Source organism: Anguilla rostrata, chromosome 12, assembly GCF_018555375.3.
Source record: "Anguilla rostrata isolate EN2019 chromosome 12, ASM1855537v3, whole genome shotgun sequence".
Taxonomy (NCBI): Eukaryota; Metazoa; Chordata; class Actinopteri; order Anguilliformes; family Anguillidae; genus Anguilla; species Anguilla rostrata.
The window spans coordinates 619,678-643,340 of record NC_057944.1 but is presented as its reverse complement, the minus strand read 5'-3'; the positions used below and the strand labels follow the sequence as shown (position 1 = coordinate 643,340).

Below are 23,663 nucleotides of genomic sequence, written 5' to 3'. Positions count from 1 at the left end.
CATCCGCAGAATCCGCCCCTTTCTCACCACCTACTCAACCCAGCTCCTGGTCCAAGCAATGGTTCTATCCCGCCTGGACTACTGCAACTCTCTTCTGGCTGGACTACCGGCATCTGCCACCAGACCCCTGCAGCTCATTCAGAGTGCTGCGGCTCGTCTGGTTTTCAACCTCCCCAGACACTCCCACGTAACTTCCCTGCTCACTACCCTCCACTGGCTGCCTGTTATAGCTCGCATCAAATTTAAAACATTGGTCCTAGCATACCAGGCAGTCAAGGGATCAGCCCCAGCATACCTCCACAAGATATTCAAACCCAACATGCCAGCCAGATCCCTCTGTTCTGCTACCTCAGGACACCTAGCACCTCCCCCTCTTCGCACCTGCACTTCCAGAACACGTCTCCTGTCTGTTCTGGCCCCACGATGGTGGAATGACCTCCCTGTGGAGGTCAGAACAGCTGAGACTGTGACCCATTTCAAACGACGACTGAAGACCCACCTCTTCAGGCTGCACCTCTCCCCATCCCTCCCTTCCCCCCTGTAAATGACTAAACTTAGGGTTGTAACTAGGCAGCTGTTTCATAGGTGACTTAGGCGCATCAACTGTCTTAACGACTACTTGTATTTTTATTTATTTTTATTTTTCCATAGATTGCGTTGTTGCCGTTCTCGTTGTTAGTGTTAATCAGTTTAACCATCAGGGTCCAAGTTGAACTATGCGGTTGTTCCCTGTACTTGGACCGGTACTTCTCTCTAGGGGTTTCATCATACTTGTTCCTGGTTATGGTTATACACTTTGTTGTACGTCGCTCTGGATAAGAGCGTCTGCCAAATGCCTGTAATGTAATGTAATGTAATGTAATTATTTCAGACTTAGAAAGTCTCTGGCTATAGTTCCATGGTGTGAATAGTGTCAAAGAACGTTAGCTGACATTGTTTGCTAGCTAGCTCAGAGATTAGCTCTCTGAGCTAGTCTGCTTGCATTGCACACTTGCCAGCTAACGAGCTAACTGATGCACTTTATTATTTTAGTTAAAGTAGTCTTTTATTTACTTTGGAAAGTTATGGACATTATGATTAAGTCCTTGCCTCAGGTTTCATTAACTGACTGTGGGTCCTCTCTAAAACAGGTGTATTATATTGAAATCTGTGATTGTTCATTCTGAACCATTACTAAAATAGACCACCCAACTAATTAGGTTGCTTCACTACCCTAATTGAACTGAGGTTTGCCAAAGTGAAAGGGGCTGAATACTTTTGCAAACATCATTTTTATTCCATTTTTCATTTCCTTAAAAAATATTTTGTGGTGTAAAACTCATTTTACTTACTAGTAATTCATTAAAAGTATTGTTGTAAATTACAATATCATATATAGAAAAATATTAATGTATTAATTGTTATCCAATGAAATGAGTGATTTAGCAGGGAGTTAAACACTGTTGAGAGGCACTGTATGCATGTCACATTCTCATTAGGGGCTGAGCCCCCCTAAAGGTCTGAGCCTAGAATCGCCCCCGATTGGCAGTCAGTTTTACCACATTTTCATCTTCCGTTGCTTTTTAAAATGTATTAAACTTTAAAAACTCTGTGTTTTTAAAGTGCACTCCTGTTTAGTTTTCCCCCAAAAGTGGCATGAACTGTCAAGTACCCAGATCACCGTGGTCTATATGCTGTCCACTCGCATACCATTGGTAATTGTGAAAAATAGCATTGGATGGCAGACTACGATGAATAATGTGGTTAAGACACCCTAAACAAAAATCCACTTGCACTTGTTGCTGCTATAAGCCAAGAATGTGTTTAATTGATCTAAAACAGCTGTAGTGCCGGAGAACTTTAAGCCCTGAGCTAACTGTCCTCAAACCCAAAAGTTTAAGATTGACAAAAAAAATCCCCTTTTCTCATCAAATTTCTATTGGAAGATTTGTATTTGCACAGCCCAGGCTGGAAGCTCCCCTGTTAGGCCGACAGGGCCCACAATCTGATATGGTAAGTAATGGCACCTCTGTTAGACCCACAGGGCCCAGTCTGACATGGTAAGTAATGGCACCTCTGTTAGGCCCACAGGGCCCAGTCTGACATGGTAAGTAATGGCACCTCTGTTAGGCCCACAGGGCCCAGTCTGACATGGTAAGTAATGGCACCTCTGTTAGGCCCACAGGGCCGAGTCTGATATGGTAACAGCACCTCTGTTAGACCCACAGGGCCCAGTCTGACATGGTAATGGCACCTCTGTTAGGCCCACAGGGCCCAGTCTGACATGGTAAGTAACGGCACCTCTGTTAGACCCACAGGGCCCAGTCTGACATGGTAAGTAATGGCACCTCTGTTAGGCCACAGGACCAGTCTGATATGGTAAGTAACGGCACCTCTGTTAGACCCACAGGGCCCAATCTGACATGGTAATGGCACCTCTGTTAGACCCACAGGGCCCAGTCTGACATGGTAATGGCACCTCTGTTAGGCCCACAGGGCCCAGTCTGACATGGTAAGTAATGACACCTCTGTTAGGCCCACAGGGCCCAGTCTGACATGGTAAGTAACGGCACCTCTGTTAGACCCACAGGGCCCAGTCTGACATGGTAAGTAATGGCACCTCTGTTAGGCCCACAGGACCCAGTCTGATATGGTAAGTAACGGCACCTCTGTTAGACCCACAGGGCCCACAATCTGACATGGTAATGGCACCTCTGTTAGACCCACAGGGCCCAGTCTGACATGGTAATGGCACCTCTGTTAGACCCACAGGTCCCAGTCTGACATGGTAAGTAATGACACCTCTGCTAGGCCCACAGGGCCCAGTCTGATATGGTAAGTAATGGCACCTCTGTTAGACCCACAGGGCCCAGTCTGATATGGTAAGTGATGGCACCTCTGTTAGACCCACAGGGCCCAGTTTGATATGGTAACAGCACCTCTGTTAGGCCCACATGGCCCAGTCTGATATGGTAAGTAATGGCACCTCTGTTAGGCCGACAGGGCCCAGTCTGACATGGTAAGTAACAGAATCTCTGTTAGATCCACAGGGCCCAGTCTGACATGGTAAGTAATGGCACCTCTGTTAGGCCCACAGGGCCCAGTCTGATATGGTAAGTAACGGCACCTCTGTTAGACCCACAGGGCCCAGTATGACATGGTAATGGCACCTCTGTTAGACCCACAGGGCCCAGTATGACATGGTAATGGCACCTCTGTTCTGAAGGGTCCTCCTCTTGTGTCTGGCACTGTGGCGGGGCTGAATCTTCTTTGTCCAGGGTGGGGTAACTCTGCAGGGGGGAGACGGGCTCGTAGGCATCCAGCCCCACTCCACTCTGATCTGGAGACTTCCCAGCCCTGCGGAACACACAGAGGTGAGTGGGCTGCCCAGACCAGGACTTCAGCCTCAGGGTCTCTGTCAGATTGGAATGGCAGGTATGGCATCCTCGAAGTTACAGCTTGGCGGGGTGGCACACACACACACCTACTGTATGCAGCACCAAGAGTTTGCCACTTTTCAGGGTTTCCTACAGAATAACCACAATGACCACAGACTCTCAGCCCTTAAAAACATTCATTTCTGTACCTTGTGACCCCATTTCAACAGACATAATTTACAAACAGCTTCACACGTCCACACAACACATGTCCAAACGTGGGTGATTTCATTTTTTTTTGAGACAAGACTTCTGCTTACGCTGAACTATAAAACGCTATTCAAAAAGTAAAACTAGACATATTATACATCGTTAGAAAGCTTATTCTGTCACCTAGTGGACAGATTAATTGTTGATCAAGCCAGATTGTACTACAACGTCGTAAACAATGTGTGGTTTGACGTACAGCTATTTTGGAAGTTACCCAGGCGTCACAAATGAGCGTATATTTCACAAATGGATTGTCCAAGGCAATATATGACCACTCAGTCTCGAAAGGGACATCACTACACGTAAAACCAACAGTAAGGTTTTATATTTATTCAATATTTAGCCCCAGATATTGACTGTAGAATGACATGGTATCATTTTTAAAAACTTTTTCTCGTTTATTTCATTCAGTGAGCAGCGTTTTCACGGCTGTATAGGCATATCTTAGGGCTATTGTCGGGTTTATCTTGTTGCTATGACGGAATACGATTTTTTAGTGGTGAAAGAATATTTTTATGAATGCCAAGATAGACAATATTGTCCATTATGTCAAGGGTGGGGGGTGTTTTTTAGATGAGACTGCAGGGAGGGGGTGCGTGTTAAATGAACGACCAGAGCGACAATGGTGGGGCTGCGAAACTCCGTTTTCGGCATAGTTGTCATGTATCGTCTACTAATGAAACTGAAACAACGCGTTTCTGTTTTCATCTCACACTTTGGTTGCAGTAGCACCCAATGTTTGAGTTTAGTAATCTAGGCATGCCGGCGTGCCCACCACTAGGGGTTGTGCGCTAAGAGGTTAATTCTCTCTACAGGAATATTAAGGCCTTGCAAATTCCATGACATCACACTTAAATTAGACATCAAGGAGGATCAAACTCCTCCATAACCCACATTCCTCTCCCTGTCAAACCAGTAAACGATAAGTGAGAAATACCAATTATATGTGTACATGCACTAAATCTAAAATTTAGATTCTACATCATTGCTGCCGTCCCCTTGCCACTCACGCTCCCCAGGCACACGGAGTCTGCCTGGTGGGGGAGATGTCACAGCTGGTGGACCCTCGAGTGGGAGCGCACCTTGCCCCCCTGCAGGCTCGGGTTCACAGAGTGAGCCTGGTGGGGAAGATGTTGTCGTGGGAAGTTCTATAGTTAGAGACATTCGGCTGGATAACGCGGTGACTCGCTGTTTTTCTGAAGCAAGAATATTGGACCTGAATCAGCAGATTCCCTTCATTGTTAAAACCCACCCTACAGCACATACCCTCATTGTGCATGTCGGCTTTAAGGACATTAAACTTAGGGAATCCCTAATTATGAGGACGGATTTTGAGACGCTATACACCACTCTTGACAGTACTGGGAAAGGCATCCTTCTCTCTGGTCCCCTGCCGGTTCAAGGCCAGGGTTGTGAGAAATTCAGCAGGCTGTTTTCTCTGGATCGCTGGCTCAAGTCTTTTTGCTCTGCTGTAGGTGCTGATTATATGGACAATTTTGACTCTTTTTTTACACTCTCCTTTTTTATTTAAAAGAGACAAGGTTCATCCTAATTTGAGTTACTTTCCAGTAACTTTGTTCATGCCCTGAAATGATATAAGGCTCATCCTATTCCACTTATTGAGGGATCATTTCATTTTAGTCGCTCTAGTTACAGGCCTAATGGCGTTATTCATAGCAACCTAAGGGACATAACTCTGGATGCAAATGTTGTTCCTATTTGTGAAGACAACTCCGTCTTCGGTATAGTTGTCCTTAATGGTCAACTAATAAAGCTAGAACACAGAGTTTGTGTTTTCAACTCATAATTTGGTTGCAGGAGCACAGAATGTCTGAATTGAGCAATCTCGCCAGCATGCCAAGCACTAGGGGCACTGCGCAAAGGGGTTAACAAAGGCACCCAACGTTGGCAAGCAATCTACAGTTTTTATGTAAAAAAATCACGTTTTACAGTAGCCTACAGTCATGCATGCATTTACAAGTCAGATCCATGTGGGAGATTATGACTGGCTCTTACTGTTACTGCTTGGGCTTGTGGGAGATTGTGACTGGCTCTTACTGTTACTGCTTGGGCTTGTGGGAGATTGTGACCGGCTCTTACTGTTACTGCTTGGGCTTGTGGGAGATTGTGACTGGCTTTTACTGTTACTGCTTGGGCTTGTGGGAGATTGTGACTGGCTCTTACTGTTACTGCTTGGGCTTGTGGGAGATTGTGACTGGCTGTTACTGTTACTGCTTGGGCTTGTGGGGATTGTGACTGGCTCTTACTGTTACTGCTTGGGCTGTGGAGATTGTGACTGGCTCTTACTGTTACTGCTTGGGCTTGTGGGAGATTGTGACTGGCTCTTACTGTTACTGCTTGGGCTTGTGGGAGATTGTGACTGGCTCTTACTGTTACTGCTTGGGCTTGTGGGAGATTGTGACTGGCTCTTACTGTTACTGCTTGGGCTTGTGGAGATTGTGACTGGCTCTTACTGTTACTGCTTGGGCTTGTGGGAGATTGTGACTGGCTCTTACTGTTACTGCTTGGGCTTGTGGGAGATTGTGACTGGCTCTTACTGTTACTGCTTGGGCTTGTGGGAGATTGTGACCGGCTCTTACTGTTACTGCTTGGGCTTGTGGGAGATTGTGACCGGCTCTTACTGTTACTGCTTGGGCTTGTGGGAGATTGTGACTGGCTCTTACTGTTACTGCTTGGGCTTGTGGGAGATTATGACTGGCTCTTACTGTTACTGCTTGGGCTTGTGGGAGATTGTGACCGGCTCTTACTGTTACTGCTTGGGCTTGTGGAAGATTGTGACTGGCCCTTGCTGTTACTGCTTGGGTTTGTGGGAGATTGTGACTGGCTCTTACTGTTACTGCTTGGGCTTGTGGGAGATTGTGACCGGCTCTTACTGTTACTGCTTGGGCTTGTGGGAGATTGTGACTGGCTCTTACTGTTACTGCTTGGGCTAGTGGGAGATTGTGACTGGCTCTTACTGTTACTGCTTGGGCTTGTGGGAGATTGTGACCGGCTCTTACTGTTACTGCTTGGGCTTGTGGGAGATTGTGACTGGCTCTTACTGTTACTGCTTGGGCTTGTGGGAGATTGTGACCGGCTCTTACTGTTACTGCTTGGGCTTGTGGAAGATTGTGACTGGCTCTTACTGTTACTGCTTGGGCTTGTGGGAGATTGTGACTGGCCCTTGCTGTTACTGCTTGGGTTTGTGGGAGATTGTGACTGGCTCTTGCTGTTACTGCTTGGGCTTGTCAACAAGAGGCCAGCTTTCGGTTCTCAACCCCAGCACCGGATATAATGTCGCTCCCTGCTGATATCTATGATTTTCGCTCAAAAATCAAGTTTCCATATTGGGGGTCCATTCATTTTTGACAGTAAAAATAAAACACTTCCACTCATATATTGATGTTAACTCTGTGCATTATATTAGGAAGACAAATCACTTATTTTTCCGAGGTAACATATTTTTTCCCTACCACACAAAGATATTAATTTTTAATGCATTATTTATTTTACCCAATGTCTGCGCTATCCTTGTGTACACGTGATGTAGGCACGTGACCAAGGACACAACTATAGCATGTCTGTTGAACAAAAAAATTGAACTTCCTGGTTCTGATGTGCTACCCATAGGTTTCTATCGTCTCTACATATTAAAAACTTGTCAAGCTTGTCAATCTGCCTGCCCTTGTGCTTTTGCTGGCAGCCTGAGGGCTCGTTATCATGGAATCTGCATTCATTGGCCCTTTACACAAAGCTGGACGATGACTGGCTACAGGTAGTAGAAGCGATTTCATCCACGTTCTAGCCCTTATCCTGAGTAACCTGGATGTTCTCGTATTGGAACTGAATTTCCACAAATTTAATTTTAATAAACTGATTTCTTAAAAATGGAATTTGAGGAACTGAAAAATGGAACCTGAATTTTAAATGTGAATTAAAAACTTAAATTGTATGTGAATACATTCGAATGTGTCAAATTCACAGTTAAAAAATTCAAATATATTAATGCAGCAGTTAAATAATTCAAATCCATTAATCTTATTTTCTCCCATAAACTCATAGGCTCATTTTTATATCAATACTTTTAATGGCAGGCCTGGATTTTGCAAGTTTTAATTAATGAATTATAGACAGTGCTTTATATGCTTGAGTAACTTGGCATTTTGAAAACGTGTTTTTGTTCAGATTAGCACATATGTTGCTAGCAGCTATTTGTCCGCAAGCAAACAAGAAGCTACAGCTCTGCTGTGTATCAGTGCTTCTCAGCTTCTCAGAGCCATTCACAGCTGGACCTGTTTCTCAGGGAGAATTTTCCAGACACAATAAAAATAAAACTAAGTCCCGGGCAAAATTTCCCCTGACATTAATAGGCAATTAAGTTGAGCTCTATAATAAAACAGGATGCTAAAAATTAAAGAAAAGACCAGCATGTTACGACACTGATAATACACCGAGGACAAATGCAATCCAGGCCATTTTAATATCAGTGATGCCACTCTCTGGCAAAACTACCCATGATCACTGACTCTTTATGAGTTACAATTTTAAGAGTGCTCATGAAAACTATAAACTTCTGGATGATCTATAAATGGTGAATAAGTGCAGCTTGTTGTGATGGCCCATCACACAGAGGTGGTCAGGCCCAAGCAGTGAATGAGGGTCGGTCTGCGGTACCTGGTTCTGGGCCGCTCGGAGGTGTTCTCAGGTGACACTCTGCTAGAAGGCCTCTGATGGTTTCCAAACTGGGTTTTAGCCTCTGTGCTATAGCGGCTGGGCAGCCTGCCTTGGCTGGGGGCGGAGCTTGTCGAAGAAGGGGCAGAGCTCTGGAATGTGGCGGTGGTGGGAGCAGGGGAGCCATTGGAGGAAGGCTGAGAGTTGTGCTCCTTGTTTCGGACGAAGTCTTGTACGATGATATGCTGCAGACAGGTGACAGTAGACTGCGCAGTGAACAACCTCTTCAGCCACGCTGAGCTGTGTCTGTCCTTACTGAGCTGCGCAGACCTCACTGTGTCTGTCCTTACTGCGCAGACTTCACTGTGTCTGCCCTTACTGTACTGCGCAGACTTCACTGTGTCTGTCCTTACTGTGCAGACTTCACTGTGTCTGTCCTTAATGAACTGCGTAGACTTCACTGTGTCTGTCCTTACTGAGCTGCGTAGACTTCACTGTGTCTGTCCTTACTGAGCTGCGTAGACTTCACTGTGTCTGTCCTTACTGAGCTGCGTAGACTTCACTGTGTCTGTCCTTACTGCGCAGACTTCACTGTGTCTGTCCTTACTGTGCAGACTTCACTGTGTCTGTCCTTAATGAACTGCGCAGACTTCACTGTGTCTGTCCTTACTGAGCTGCGTAGACTTCACTGTGTCTGTCCTTACTGCGCAGACTTCACTGTGTCTGTCCTTACTGAGCTGCGCAGACTTCACTGTGCCTGTCCTTACTGAGCTGCGCAGACTTCACTGTGTCTGTCCTTACTGGGCAGACTTCACTGTGTCTGTCCTTACTGAGCTGTGCAGACTTCACTGTGCCTGTCCTTACTGTGCAGACTTCACTGTGTCTGTCCTTACTGAGCTGCGCAGACCTCACTGTGTCTGTCCTTACTGAACTGCGCAGACTTCACTGTGTCTGTCCTTACTGAGCTGCGTAGACTTCACTGTGTCTGTCCTTACTGCGCAGACTTCACTGTGTCTGTCCTTACTGAGCTGCGCAGACTTCACTGTGCCTGTCCTTACTGAGCTGCGCAGACTTCACTGTGTCTGTCCTTACTGGGCAGACTTCACTGTGTCTGTCCTTACTGAGCTGTGCAGACTTCACTGTGCCTGTCCTTACTGTGCAGACTTCACTGTGTCTGTCCTTACTGAGCTGCGCAGACCTCACTGTGTCTGTCCTTACTGAACTGCGCAGACTTCACTGTGTCTGTCCTTACTGAGCTGCAGACGTCACTGTGTCTGTCCTTACTGAACTGCGCAGACTTCACTGTGTCTGTCCTTACTACGCAGGCTTCACTGTGTCTGTCCTTAGTGAACTGCGCAGACTTCACTGTGTCTGTCCTTACTGAGCTGCAGACGTCACTGTGTCTGTCCTTACTGAGTTGCGCAGACTTCACTGTGTCTGTCCTTACTGCGCAGGCTTCACTGTGTCTGTCCTTACTGAACTGCGCAGACTTCACTGTGTCTGTCCTTATTGAGCTGCGCAAACTTCACTGTGTCTGTCCTTATTGAGCTGGGCAAACTTCACTGTGTCTGTCCTTACTGAGCTGCACAGATTTCACTGTGTCTGTCCTTACTGAGCTGCGCAGACTTCACTGTGTCTGTCCTTACTGAGCTGCGCAGACTTCACTGTGCCTGTCCTTACTGAGATGTGGTCCGCCAGGGTCATGACGCGGTGGGTCTTGGGGGCTGGAGGGCGTCCCTCAGGCTGGGGGGAGGGGGGCTTCAGGGGAGGGAAGGAGTCCAGCGGCTGGCCGTAGTGGTAAGAGCGTGATGAGCCTGGATGGGCCGGGACAGAACATTATAACAGTCACATCAACCATTTACCATAAGCTCAATACCAGCATGCAAACAAGTGCATCTATCAATCACCGAAACGCATCTATCAATCACTGACAAGCATCTATCAATCACCAAAACGCATCTATCAATCACTGACAAGCATCTATCAATCACCAAAACGCATCTATCAATCACTGACAAGCATCTATCAATCACCAAAACGCATCTATCGATCACCGACACGCATCAATCAATCACTGACACGCATCTATCAATCACAGACACATATCTATCAATCACCAACATGCATCTATCAATCATCGACATGCATCTATCAATCACTGCCATGCATCGATCAATCACTGACATGCATCTCTCACTTACCGACATGCATCAATCACCAACATGGATCTATCAATCACTGACACGCATCTATCAATCACAGACATGCATCTATCAATCACTGACACACATCTATCAATCACCGTCACGCATCTTTCAATCACCGACACGGATCTATCAATCACCAACACGCATCTATCAATCACAGACATGCATCTATCCATCACTGACACGCATCTATCAATCACTGACACACATCTATCAATCACTGACATGCATCTATCAATCACAGACATGCATCTATCAATCACTGACATGCATCTATCAATCACAGACATGCATCTATCAATCACTGACACACACTGACACGCATCTATCAATCACTGACACGCATCTATCAATCACCGACACGCATCTATCAATCACTGACACGCATCTATCAATCACTGACACGTATCTATCAATCACCGACACGCATCTATCAATCACTGACATGCATCTATCAATCACAGACATGCATCTATCAATCACTGATACACACTGACACGCATCTATCAATCACTGACACGTATCTATCAATCACCGAAACGCATCTATCAATCACTGACATGCATCTATCAATCACCAAAATGCAACTATCAATCACCGAAACGCATCTATCAAACACAGACATGCATCTATCAACCACTGACACGCATCTATCAACATTGTGACAATTGTTTGTGCTGTTTAAATAAATTTTGATTTGATTTGATCACTTAGCCTATACTTGATGCGCATAAGAAAGTTATTACAACAACGCTAATGGAAAGCAAGTTAAATTGACATATGATGCTAGACTAATTTGCTTGCTACAGGTGGATCAGAGTAAATCAAGAGGAGCTAAGCTAGCTAGTGCTGTCCATCTGCAGCCATTGATAGAACTAACATGTTGCATGTAACTAACGGTTAGCATGCAGCCCATATCGTCTAATATCCTTATACTGGACACACAGGGTATCAGTCTTGTATGAATGTATACAAGATAGCTAAAACGTGAATTTCCCAGAAAGTTCTCTTTAGGAAGAATCCTCCAACTCCAATCGCCTCTTGCTCAAACCTGAGCGGCTGTATTTGTGGTAGTCTAGGTTCAGCGATTATGTCTTCTACACACTCATCAGACAGACTTATCTGAGTCACTGATAATGACCTTTGATTCAGAATAAAATATTTCAATACTGTCCATTTCTGCCATCTTTTCAACCTAAAGGTATAATAGCAGAGCTGTTGTCTTCCACATATCACATCCCGCATCACATAAGTAATTTTCTGGCGCTGCTGCTACTTTGGGTGTTTCCGTCAGGAACGATTCATTTGTCAGATTTCATACTAACATACTAAGTCATACTAACAAAAATGAATTGGTCTAAAATTAATGGGTCTAATATCGTTGGGGATGCAGTTTTGTGTCACAGCACATCTGGCAACAATCCGTAGTAACAATAAAATTTCTATGCAATGTGGAAAAGTTTCATTAACGTTAATGTTAGCTAGCGATAGCTATTGTCAGCTTCCCCCCCACTGGTTAACGCCATTAGTAAGCACTTTTGGAGCCAGGGATCTCTTGTCTCATCCAGGGATCTCTTATCTCATCTAGGGATCTGTAATCTCATCCAGGGATCTCTTATCTAATTCAGGGATCTCTTATCTAATCTAGGGATCTATTATCTCATTCAGGGATCTCTTATCCGGTCCAGGGATCTCTAATCTAATTCAGGTATTTCTTATCTCATCCAGAGATCTCTTATCTAATCTAGGGATCTATTATCTCATCCAGGGATCTCTTATCTAATCCAGGGATCTCTTATCTAATACAGGAATCTCTTATTTCATCCATGGATATATTTTCTCATTCAGGGATCTATTATCTCATACAGGGATCTCTAATCTAACCCAGGGATCTCTTATCTAATACAGGAATCTCTTATTTCATCCAGGGATATCTTATCTCATCCAGAGATCTCTTATCTAATCTAGGGATCTATTATCTCATCCAGGGATCTCCTATCTAATCCAGGGATCTCTTATCTAATACAGGAATCTCTTATTTCATCCAGGGATATCTTATCTCATTCAGGGATCTCGTATCTTGTCCAGGGATCTCTTATCTAATCTAGGGATCTTTTATCTCACCCAGGGGTCTCTTATCTTGTGCAGGGATCTATCTCATCCAGGGATCTCTAATCTCCTACAAGGATCTCTTATCCAATCTAGGGATCTCTTATCTCATCCAGGGATCTCTCATCTAAACCAGGAATATTTTATCTCATCCAGGGATCTCTCATCTAAACCAGGAATATCTTATCTCATTCAGATATCTCTTATCCGGTCCAGGGATCTCTTATCTAATTCAGGGATCTCTTATCTAATCCAGGGATCTCTTATCTTGTCCAGGGATCTCTTGTCTCATCCAGGGATCTCTTATCTCATCTAGGGATCTGTAATCTCATCCAGGGATCTCTTATCTAATTCAGGGATCTCTTATCTAATCTAGGGATCTATTATCTCATTCAGGGATCTCTTATCCGGTCCAGGGATCTCTAATCTAATTCAGGTATTTCTTATCTCATCCAGAGATCTCTTATCTAATCTAGGGATCTATTATCTCATCCAGGGATCTCTTATCTAATCCAGGGATCTCTTATCTAATACAGGAATCTCTTATTTCATCCATGGATATATTTTCTCATTCAGGGATCTATTATCTCATACAGGGATCTCTAATCTAACCCAGGGATCTCTTATCTAATACAGGAATCTCTTATTTCATCCAGGGATATCTTATCTCATCCAGAGATCTCTTATCTAATCTAGGGATCTATTATCTCATCCAGGGATCTCCTATCTAATCCAGGGATCTCTTATCTAATACAGGAATCTCTTATTTCATCCAGGGATATCTTATCTCATTCAGGGATCTCGTATCTTGTCCAGGGATCTCTTATCTAATCTAGGGATCTTTTATCTCTCCCAGGGGTCTCTTATCTTGTGCAGGGATCTATCTCATCCAGGGATCTCTAATCTCCTACAAGGATCTCTTATCCAATCTAGGGATCTCTTATCTCATCCAGGGATCTCTCATCTAAACCAGGTATATTTTATCTCATCCAGGGATCTCTCATCTAAACCAGGAATATCTTATCTTATTTAGATATCTCTTATCCGGTCCAGGGATCTCTTATCTAATTCAGGGATCTCTTATCTAATCCAGGGATCTCTTATCTTGTCCAGGGATTGCTTATCTAATCCAGAGATCTCTTATTTCATCCAACAATCTCTTATCCTGTCCAGCGATCTCTTAAGTCATCCAGGGATGATCTGATTTTCATTCATATTTAGTCATTAGGCAGTTCTTTATTTATTTTTTAATATTCAAAATGACTGACTGACAAACACTGATAAAATCCCAGATTTTCTTTTTGAACAAGCGCGAATCCACAATAGCTGCGACATGCACGCATGCATCCATGCACACGCTCTCACACAAACACGTGACCTCTTCTTTGGTTCATGACCAACCTTTCCACAAAATCTTCTGCAAATCTGTGAACCCATTTGGGAGTTATGCACCTTTTTGTGATAGGCCACGCCCCCTCACACAAACACGTGACCTCTTCTTTGGCTCATGACCAACCTTTCCACAAAATCTTGTGCAAATCTGTGAATCCATTCGGGAGTTATGCACATGCCCATCACCACGCCCCCTCACACACCCTCACACAAACATGACCTCTTCTTTGACCAACGTCCATGCCAAATTTCAGCCTGGGGCGAAAACTGTGGCCGCTACGGGGTGACCGACCGACCGACAGACAGAGTTAAAAATAAAATCCAAAAACAATGAGCCTTAAATATATTTAACTACTAACTGTGTTTAAATATGAGTCTCTGTACCTGTGCCTGGAAGGGGCCTGTCCTCCTGTCTGTCCTGGGCCTGTGCTGGAGGCAGGGCGGGGCTGCCCCCATCATAGCGACTGGAAGGCACTGCACAGGGAACGGCACCACAGGAAGGGTCAGCCAAGTGACATAAACATGAGTACACTCCTAGTGGAACACTTCAGTGTCTGTAAGCCAAACATGCATACATACTGGAAAATGTGTCATAAACAAGGATGCCAGAGGTTCCCAGCCCTGTTCCGGGAGATCTACAGTTCTGTAGGTTTTCACTCCAACCCTAATTCAAAACACCTTCAGCCAAACCTCATTCAACAGCGAAACATCTCCGAGAGCCGCTAATTAATAGAATCATGTGCGACAGATCTCCAGGAACAGGGTTGGGAATCACCGTGACGGGATGTGTCAGCAGCTACAAGTACCATATGAAGAGTGCACACTGTGTGACTCACAGCTTCCAGAAGAGTCCAAGCTCTGGGAGCCCCTCTCGCGGGAGTCCTTGTTGGAGGCGATCTTTCGGGTGATGATGACGTCGATGAAGTTGGCGGCGGTGATGGTGGTCTTGCCGCGGGTCCTTAGCTCCTCCTCCATGCGGGATTTTGTGGGCGGGGCCCTCTCCCTGCCGTCCTCCCCCTGGGACTTAGCGCCAGGGAGCGAGGCCGCGTCAGGCATGTACGGCAACTCCTGCCTCTGGTACTGCTGCTCGCCGGGGGGGGGGGCACGCCGAGGCGCAGAGGCATCCGCGCGCCCCTCCCTAGCCTTGCCCATGTCCATCTGAGGGGCCGAGACGGCTCTGTCCACCAGGGGGGCGCTGCGACGGGAGCCAGACTGGGACAGACAGGCTGAGGGGACTTGCCTGGAGTGGAATGAGCATGAAAATCAGGCCACACCCCGCCACTGACATCACCACCATACACCAAAATGGGCTCAGAGGGATAAGGGCACGCCCCCACCACTGACATCACCACCACACACCAAAATGGGCTTTGAGGGATAAGGCCACGCCCCCACTACTAGCATCACCACCACACACCAAAATGGGCTCCGATGGATAAGGCCACGCCCCCACCACTGACATCACCACCACACACCAAAATGGGCTCCGACGGATAAGGCCATGCCCCCACCACTGACATCACCACCACACACCAAAATGGGCTCCTGTTCAAATGCACCACCAAGGGATAAGGCCACGACCAGCCACACTGCAGCAACTTATCAATGCATTTAAAGGGCCAGAGGACACGGGCTTTCTTCTCTTTTGGTCATTTTAATCTCATTTACAGAGCCTCTTGTCTAGTCTTGATTGCGCTGGTTAAATTTATGAGGCAAGCAACAATTTTTATGACAGCCAGAGATTAAGGTAGGACAGCACTGATATCTTACAAAACAAATCATGCTGCGTTCACTAGCTGCCATTGTTTTTTCACCAAACAGGAAGACAACATTACTGTCTTCTGCAGATAGCTCGTAGAAGCTATAGATGGTAATAATAAAGTAATGAGAGTAGTAAGGACACAGAGAGAATGAGGAGTGAGAGAGAGGGTTGCTGGACAGCAGGACTCACGGCAGCGGGGTGATGACACTCTTGCTGTTGGTGTTCTGGAATATGCTGGGCCTCTGCTGCATCCCGCTCTCCTGCGGCCTCGTGGAGGGGGAGGGGGAGCGCAGGTAACCACGGCTACCGGGTCTGCCCGGCTCAAGGCCTGAATAAGGAGGAAAAAGGAACTTAAACACCACATTCTGACCCTGCATTCTCTCTTCTACAATGTTAAACAAACACCACATTCTGACCCTGCATTCTCTCCTCTACAATATTAAACAAACACCACATTCTGACCCTGCATTCTCTCCTCTACAATATTAAACAAACACCACATTCTGACCCTGCATTCTCTCCTCTACAATATTAAACAAACACCACATTCTGACCCTGCATTCTCTCCTCTACAATATTAAACAAACACCACATTCTGACCCTGCATTCTCTCCTCTACAATATTAAACAAACACCACATTCTGACCCTGCATTCTCTCCTCTACAATATTAATCAAACACCACATTCTGACCCTGCATTATCTCCTCTACAATATTAATCAAACACCACATTCTGACCCTGCATTCTCTCCTCTACAATATTAATCAAACACCACATTCTGACCCTGCATTCTCTCCTCTACAATATTAAACAAACACCACATTCTGACCCTGCATTCTCTCCTCTACAATATTAAACAAACACCACATTCTGACCCTGCATTCTCTCCTCTACAATATTAATCAAACACCACATTCTGACCCTGCATTATCTCCTCTACAATATTAAACACCACATTCTGACCCTGCATTATCTCCTCTACAATATTAAACAAACACCACATTCTGACCCTGCATTATCTCCTCTACAATATTAAACAAACACCACATTCTGACCCTGCATTCTCTCCTCTACAATATTAAACAAACACCACATTCTGACCCTGCATTCTTTCCTCTACAATATTAATCAAACACCACATTCTGACCCTGCATTCTCTCCTCTACAATATTAAACAAACACCACATTCTGACCCTGCATTCTCTGCTACTACAATACTACAATCATGTTTACATTCCACCCAAGCCAAGCACCATGTAAGATCTCGATGAAAAATGGAATAATAAAAAGTAAGACTCATAACACCACATCCTGTAATTAGTAAATACAAGGAGCATAAAAAGCATTCGCTTTTTGTATTATATATTCTGAGCAGAAACGCTTATACAGGAAAATCTACCCATCTCACATATTACATATTATTCATTTAAACAGGTGGAGAGTTAGAACTGCAGTTCCGGTAAAGTACATTTGCAGTGATCCACCTCTGAACCTGCCTATTAAAGCTAATAATAGTGTTTTAGGGCTATGTTGAAACATTTTAGATATGTACAGTGTCGTGAAGAAGTATTTGCCTCCTTCCTGATCTCCTCTATTACTGCATATTTGTCACACTGAATGGTTTCAGATTTTTAGAGTAAATGTAGACAAAGGGAACCTGAGTAAACACAAAATACATTTTTTAAGTATCATTTCATTTATTCAACAAAAAACACTATCAAACACCCATATTACACATGAAAAAGTAATTTCCCCCTTAAACTTAATACCTGTTTTCACCACCTTTAGCAGCAACAACTGCAACCAAACACTTCTTATAATTTGTTATCAGTCTTTCACATCAGTGTTAGCCCACTCTTCTTTACAGAACTGCTTTAGCTCAGACAAATTGCTAAGTGTTTGAGAATGAACTGCTCATTTCAGATCCTGCCATAGCATCACAAGTCAGGACCTTGACAAGGCCAAGCAAAAACATAAATTTAGTTTCTTTTCAGTCAGATGTGGACTGGCTTTTGTGTTTCGGGTCATTGTCTTGCTGCATAACCCAATTACACTTCAGCTTACGGACTGAGATTGGACATGCACCGCAAAGTGTACAGCAACCCAGCTTTTAGCCTGTCTCTGCCTACTTCACAATTTTTAAAGGCGCGAATTGGGATCGAGAGAGGGAGCACAGAGGGGAGGGGGGAAGAAGGAGGCGTGCATCATAGGCACATAGGTGGAGCATAAACAATGGATGGATGGATGGATGGATGGATGGATGTACTCCTTAGGCTGTCCTTATGTGGTCAGAGTAAACTAATGAATGATCCGACTGCATCATTCCCCAACATCTATCTTATTTACTCTCCTGGTAAGCAACTACGTCAAATAAATTATGATCCATGACAATGAAAAGTAGAATAACCTGAGCTAGCTGAACGGTTTCACTTTGAACATTGAATTGCAGAAGCAATTTATTCTCAACAATACAGTTTTGTGAGTAATGTGGTGGTGTTATGACAGCCACGGACAAGTGAAACCCAAGCTCGCTATCTTTAGCTAAAGCCATGTATGTACAATTATAAAAACCACTCCAGTCATCAGTTTGAATACATAATACTTACCCATCAATCAAGAAGAGGGGCAGAGACAGGGCTTTGACTTGCTTACGCAGAAGCAGATAAAACCGACTCCTGCATCACAGTGGGTTGGGCACCGGGCGAAACAAAACAAAACTTTTCATCTTTGGGTGGCAGTGCATGCCTACTTTTTTTGCACAAAATGCGCTGGCACGGCTTAATTAGATTTTTGTTTTTCTTTACCGTAGGACTAATGGGATGTACCAAATGGAGAGAGCAAACTTGGCTTTAGAACTCAAAAAACATGATTTAGGGCCAAATTTACTAAGCACGTCGCACGTTACTGTCATGGCCGTCACGTCAGGTTATGGAAAGTTGTTCTAGAAAGATTTGAAATGATCCTCTCCTTTTGCAAACGCAGGGGAGTGTCCTAGTCGCCATAAATCTACCATAGCCATTTCAGGTTTGTAAATACGCAGTTCAGCCCAGAATGGAGCAATGTGATAACATTTGTGGGATTTGTGGTAATTTTCGGGCATAAGACTTTATTCTTATATGCAATAAACCAAATAATACACAATCTAAAGAAGTTATCTGTACTTTATAGTTAGTATGGTTTTGGAGTGTATTTTAGTGTGAATTGGATGCTAGGTGACCAAAAAACATGATGTTCCCATCTGTATAAATGCAGCAGCTGTTACAGTTATGCCACCTCAGAGTTGTTATAACAAATAACATGCTGTGTTAACAGAATCAGTAAAGATTTGCCATCCATGTTCAACATTTATTAAATAAAATTAATTGTACTGATCAACATGTTTGACTTTTTAAGTTGGTTCAATGTTTAATGTTAAATGTGCCAAAAAAAACACCCTACAAATACATTAACCCGAACATGCAAATTTTAGGGATGCCACATTTATTTTAACAGCACAAACCTCAGTACCTTAGTAAACATGGAAAAATGCTATTTGTCCCGTTAGTGTCTATAAAAGCCCCACAGATCCTTAGTAAATATGGCCCTAAGTGTTTATCACACCTTTAAGAATTTTAAAGTACAGAGCTGAATTGATGGTTTGTTCAATAATGGAAAGTCTTCCAGGTTACCAGGCAGCAAAGCATCCCCACACCATCACAATACCACCACCATGTTTGACAGACATAATAGTACCCGTATCATTCAAAAAGGTCCACTTTGGACTTGTGTCAATAGAACATTATCCCAAAAGGCAGGGGGATCACCCAGTTGCTTTTCTGCTAATATGAGAGCACTGATTTCTCAGTTAGCAGTGGTTTCCACCTTGCGACTCTACCATGAATCCCTTTTTGCCCAGTTTCTGTGGAAGCTAGAGAGGCCTGCAGTGCCTTGGATGTTGTTCTGGGATCTTTTGTGACTTCCTGGATGAGTTGTTGCTGCACCCCTGGAGGCCAGCCACTCCTGGGCAGATTCACCACTATTCCAAGTGTTCTCCATTTGGAGATAATGGCTGTCACTGTGGTTCGTTGGAGTCCCAGAGCCTGAGATATGGCTTCGTAACTCTATCCAGACTGATAGATTTCATTTTTATATATAAATATTAAACTTCTCATTACTTCTGGAATTTCCTTTGATCGAAGCATAGTGTGCTTGTAGAAGCTTTGTGGTGACTACTCCACTGTGATAGCAAGGTTCAATATGACTGAAGTTTAGATTCAATAGGGCTGGCTGCAATCAAGTCTGGCTGTGTTCAATCAGCTGAATCTACTTATCAGTTAAATTTAGTTATTTGTTGTTTGAGTAAATAAGGGGGCAATTACTTTTTTCCATGGCTGATATGAGTGTTTGATAACTCTTTTCATTAAATACATTAAATAATATTTTAAAAAATGTGTTTCACGTCTACTCAGGTTCCAATCATCTAATATTACATTTCGTCTAAAGATCTGAAACCGTTCAGTGTGACAAACAGGCTATAACAAAAGAAACACTTTTTTATGGCACTGTATTTATGCAAACAAACATATGTGTTTATGTATGTTTGGGTTATTAACAGCATCTTAAACAGCTGTCAAAGGGTGATTCTCAGCTCCCATTCAATCAATGCTATATGGCTAACAAAGCTACTGGCTAACAGAGTGAGCTACGCAAACCCTGAGTGCTGTGTTCTCTCTGAGGGTGACAGGTAGGTAATGTGGATCATGTGACCACGCCGCTGCAGACTTTTTACCTCCGCGCAAATACTCATTGGCCACCATGCGCTCCCTCTCCCTCTGCTCCCTCTCTCTCTCCCTCTCTCGCTCCCTCCGCTCATGGCCACGCTCCCTCTGCTCCCTCTCTTGCTCCTTCTGCTCCTGGTCACGCTCCCTCTCTCGTTCGCGCTCAGCGCTGACTGTTGCAGTGGCGAAGTGGGCGGGAAGTCCTGCAGAGGCACACATAGGCGATTCAGAAGCTGTCAATCACAGGGCTGGGGAATGGGGTGGGGCTCTACGAAAGAAAGCGCCACGCTCCATTGTGCGTGACATCGCAGAACTCTGGGCCACGGTCTGCTCTGGGTCATGTGACCACGCTGAAAAGGCTGCTCGGGGAGTCCGTCCAATATTTTCCAACACGGCGCTCTCTGCGCCTCTCCAGCACCGCCTCAGAGGAGGTTTGCTGTGATGTGCAGCCGCCATGCAGGAGATAAACATGGAGCACTGGACTCTGTGTGTGAGCCTAGGGTGGTCATGCAGGAGATAAACATGGAGCACTTGACTCTGTGTGTGAGCCTAGGGTGGTCATCCTGCAGGAGATAAACATGGAGCACTGGACTCTGTGTGTGAGCTTAGGGTGGTCATGCAGGAGATAAACATGGAGCACTGGACTCTGTGTGTGAGCATAGGGTGGTCATGCAGGAGATAAACATGGAGCACTGGACTCTGTGTGTGAGCCTAGGGTGGTCATGCAGGAGATAAACATGGAGCACTGGACTCTGTGTGTGAGCTTAGGGTGGTCATGCAGGAGATAAACATGGGGGATTTGGCTCTGTGTGTGAGTCTAGGGTGGTCATGCAGGAGATAAATATGGGGGACTGGGCTCTGTGTGTGAGCCTAGGGTGGTCATGCAGGAGATAAACATGGGGGACTGGGCTCTGTGTGTGAGCCTAGGGTGGTCATGCAGGAGATAAACATGGGGGACTGGGCTCTGTGTGTGGTTTCTCACCTGATGAGAGGACCGGACAGGGGAGGGTACGAGTGTGTTTTATGGGGGTGGGGCTTCTCACCAGGAGATATGGACGCTGGGTTGAAAGGCCGGGGCGGGAATGGAGCCTGACCTCCAGGGATGTAGCCGAAGCGGTCTAGAGGGGGCGTGCCTGTCACCCCGGAGTGAGCCAATAGGATTGCTGGAGGCATCTGGGCCAGGTCAATAATCCCTTTGCAGACAGAAGAGAAACAAGAGAGAGAGAACCAAAACACACACAATAAACATCTCATCAAATCAAATCCCCTCTCCTGTGATAAACTAACACTTTTATGACTGTGAATGTTGGAAAGTTGCTGGAGGAAAGAGCATATGCTGTAAGAAATGTAAGAAAAGCAACTTAAATCCATAAAGTAAGTAATCAAATAAAGGAGCACACCGACGGCCAGCGAGATCACGTTAGTCCTGCTCAGTGATGTTTGCAATGGATTTGCTTCTGGGCTTTGGGTAATGCTGGCCTACACTGTAAACCTTTTTTTAACCTAGAACTCCAACAACCAGCAGTTCCCAACCAAACTGCACCACAAACACCATAAGTAAAATACATAAATAAAATATACAATACACAAAAATAATAGTTGTTTACACAAACTCTTCTCTCCATAAAGTAGCAATGATATAGCCAGTTATTTTGCCACTTCATGACCCAGGAGTATAAACTCCAGAGGGCGTTTATATAAACACCCAGGGCACCCAGTGTTTGTCCAGACTGGCTGTGACAGAGGGGTGAACCCAGTACCTTGGGAGCCAGGAGGATAGGGCACAGCAAGTTGCTGTTCCCGTGGCGACAGTGCTGTGGCAACATCAGACCGAGGGACAACCTGCATCTGCTGGGAGGTGATGTAATCATTGAGGATGGTCTGGCGCGTGTTCTCCATGGCGTACAGCTGGTAGGTGCTGGGGTAACCAGCGGGGGAAGGGTGTCTCTGGAATAAGTATGCAGCTGGATGGAACAAACGCGAGAATAGAGGTCAGTCACACACCTGAGTATCCCCAGGTACATACAAATCACGATCCACAACGGATGATTTAGGCATGGATTATTCTATATGCTGACTAGATAAACAGCTCCTTTGTGCTTAACACTGATAGGTTTTCATCCGCAGAAAGGGTCCATGCCTCAGGCGGTGGGGGGGGGGGGGGGGGGGGTGTACCTGGGTCCATGCCTCAGGCGGTGGGGGGGGTACCTGGGTCCATGCCTCAGGCGGTGGGGGGGGGGTACTGGGTTCATGCCTCAGGCAGGGGGGGGGTTACCTGGGTCCATGCTCGCGGGGGGGGGGGGGGGGATACCTGGGTCCATGCCTCAGGTGTGGGGGGGGGGGGGTACCTGGGTCCATGCCTCGGTGGAAGTTGGCAGCAGGGTCCAGGTGGGGGAGGTGGCCGCGGTACACCTCTCCAGGCATCATCACGCGGTGATGAGGGTCAAAGGGCCCGTGTGGGGGGAGGGGCTCCCCCCCTGTTCCCGGAGACTTGGTGGGAACGGCCTCCTGCTGCGATGGGGTACCCTTCGTCTCGTGCCCGGCTCCCTTCCCAGAGGGCGGGGTCCCTGTGAGCGGGGAGAGTCCGCAATGAACCTCTCCGTTTTCCAGCAGAGACAGATTACAACACAAAGGCCTCAGTCAGGGCCTTCCTGCTGCTGCTGAGTCCAATCAGCTACAATCACAACACAAAGGCCTCAGTCAGGGCCTTCCTGCTGCTGCTGAGTCCAATCAGCTACAATCACAACACAAAGGCCTCAGTCAGGGGCTTCCTGCTGCTGCTGAGTCCAATCAGCTACAATCACAACACAAATGCCTCAGTCAGGGCCTTCCTGCTGCTGCTGAGTCCAATCAGCTACAATCACAACACAAAGGCCTCAGTCAGGGCCTTCCTGCTGTTGCTGAGTTCAATCAGCTACAATCACAACACTACCAGAAATAAGAAAGTCCATTTCACTATTACTGAAATAAAGGAGAAAGTCTATTTCACTATTACTGAAATAAAGGAGAGTTTATTCCACTACTACTGAAATAAAGGAGAGTCTATTCCACTACTGCTGAAATAAAGGAGAGCCTATTCCACTTCCACAGAAATAAAGGAGAGCCTATTCCACTACTACTGAAATAAAGGAGAGTCTA

General features: G+C 45.4%; 1 protein-coding gene across 1 annotated transcript in view; it reads right to left on the bottom strand.

Moving 5' to 3' along the window:
- The window catches only part of LOC135236708 (nuclear receptor corepressor 1-like), a 124,797-nt gene that overhangs the window by 9,868 nt on the left and 91,266 nt on the right, over positions 1–23,663 (bottom strand). The window contains 10 exon segments of the mRNA XM_064303205.1: positions 3,193–3,336; positions 8,301–8,542; positions 9,978–10,111; positions 14,390–14,479; positions 14,842–15,245; positions 15,957–16,095; positions 20,537–20,728; positions 21,569–21,718; positions 22,286–22,489; positions 22,874–23,092. Coding sequence (XP_064159275.1) covers positions 3,193–3,336; positions 8,301–8,542; positions 9,978–10,111; positions 14,390–14,479; positions 14,842–15,245; positions 15,957–16,095; positions 20,537–20,728; positions 21,569–21,718; positions 22,286–22,489; positions 22,874–23,092 — 1,918 coding nt within the window.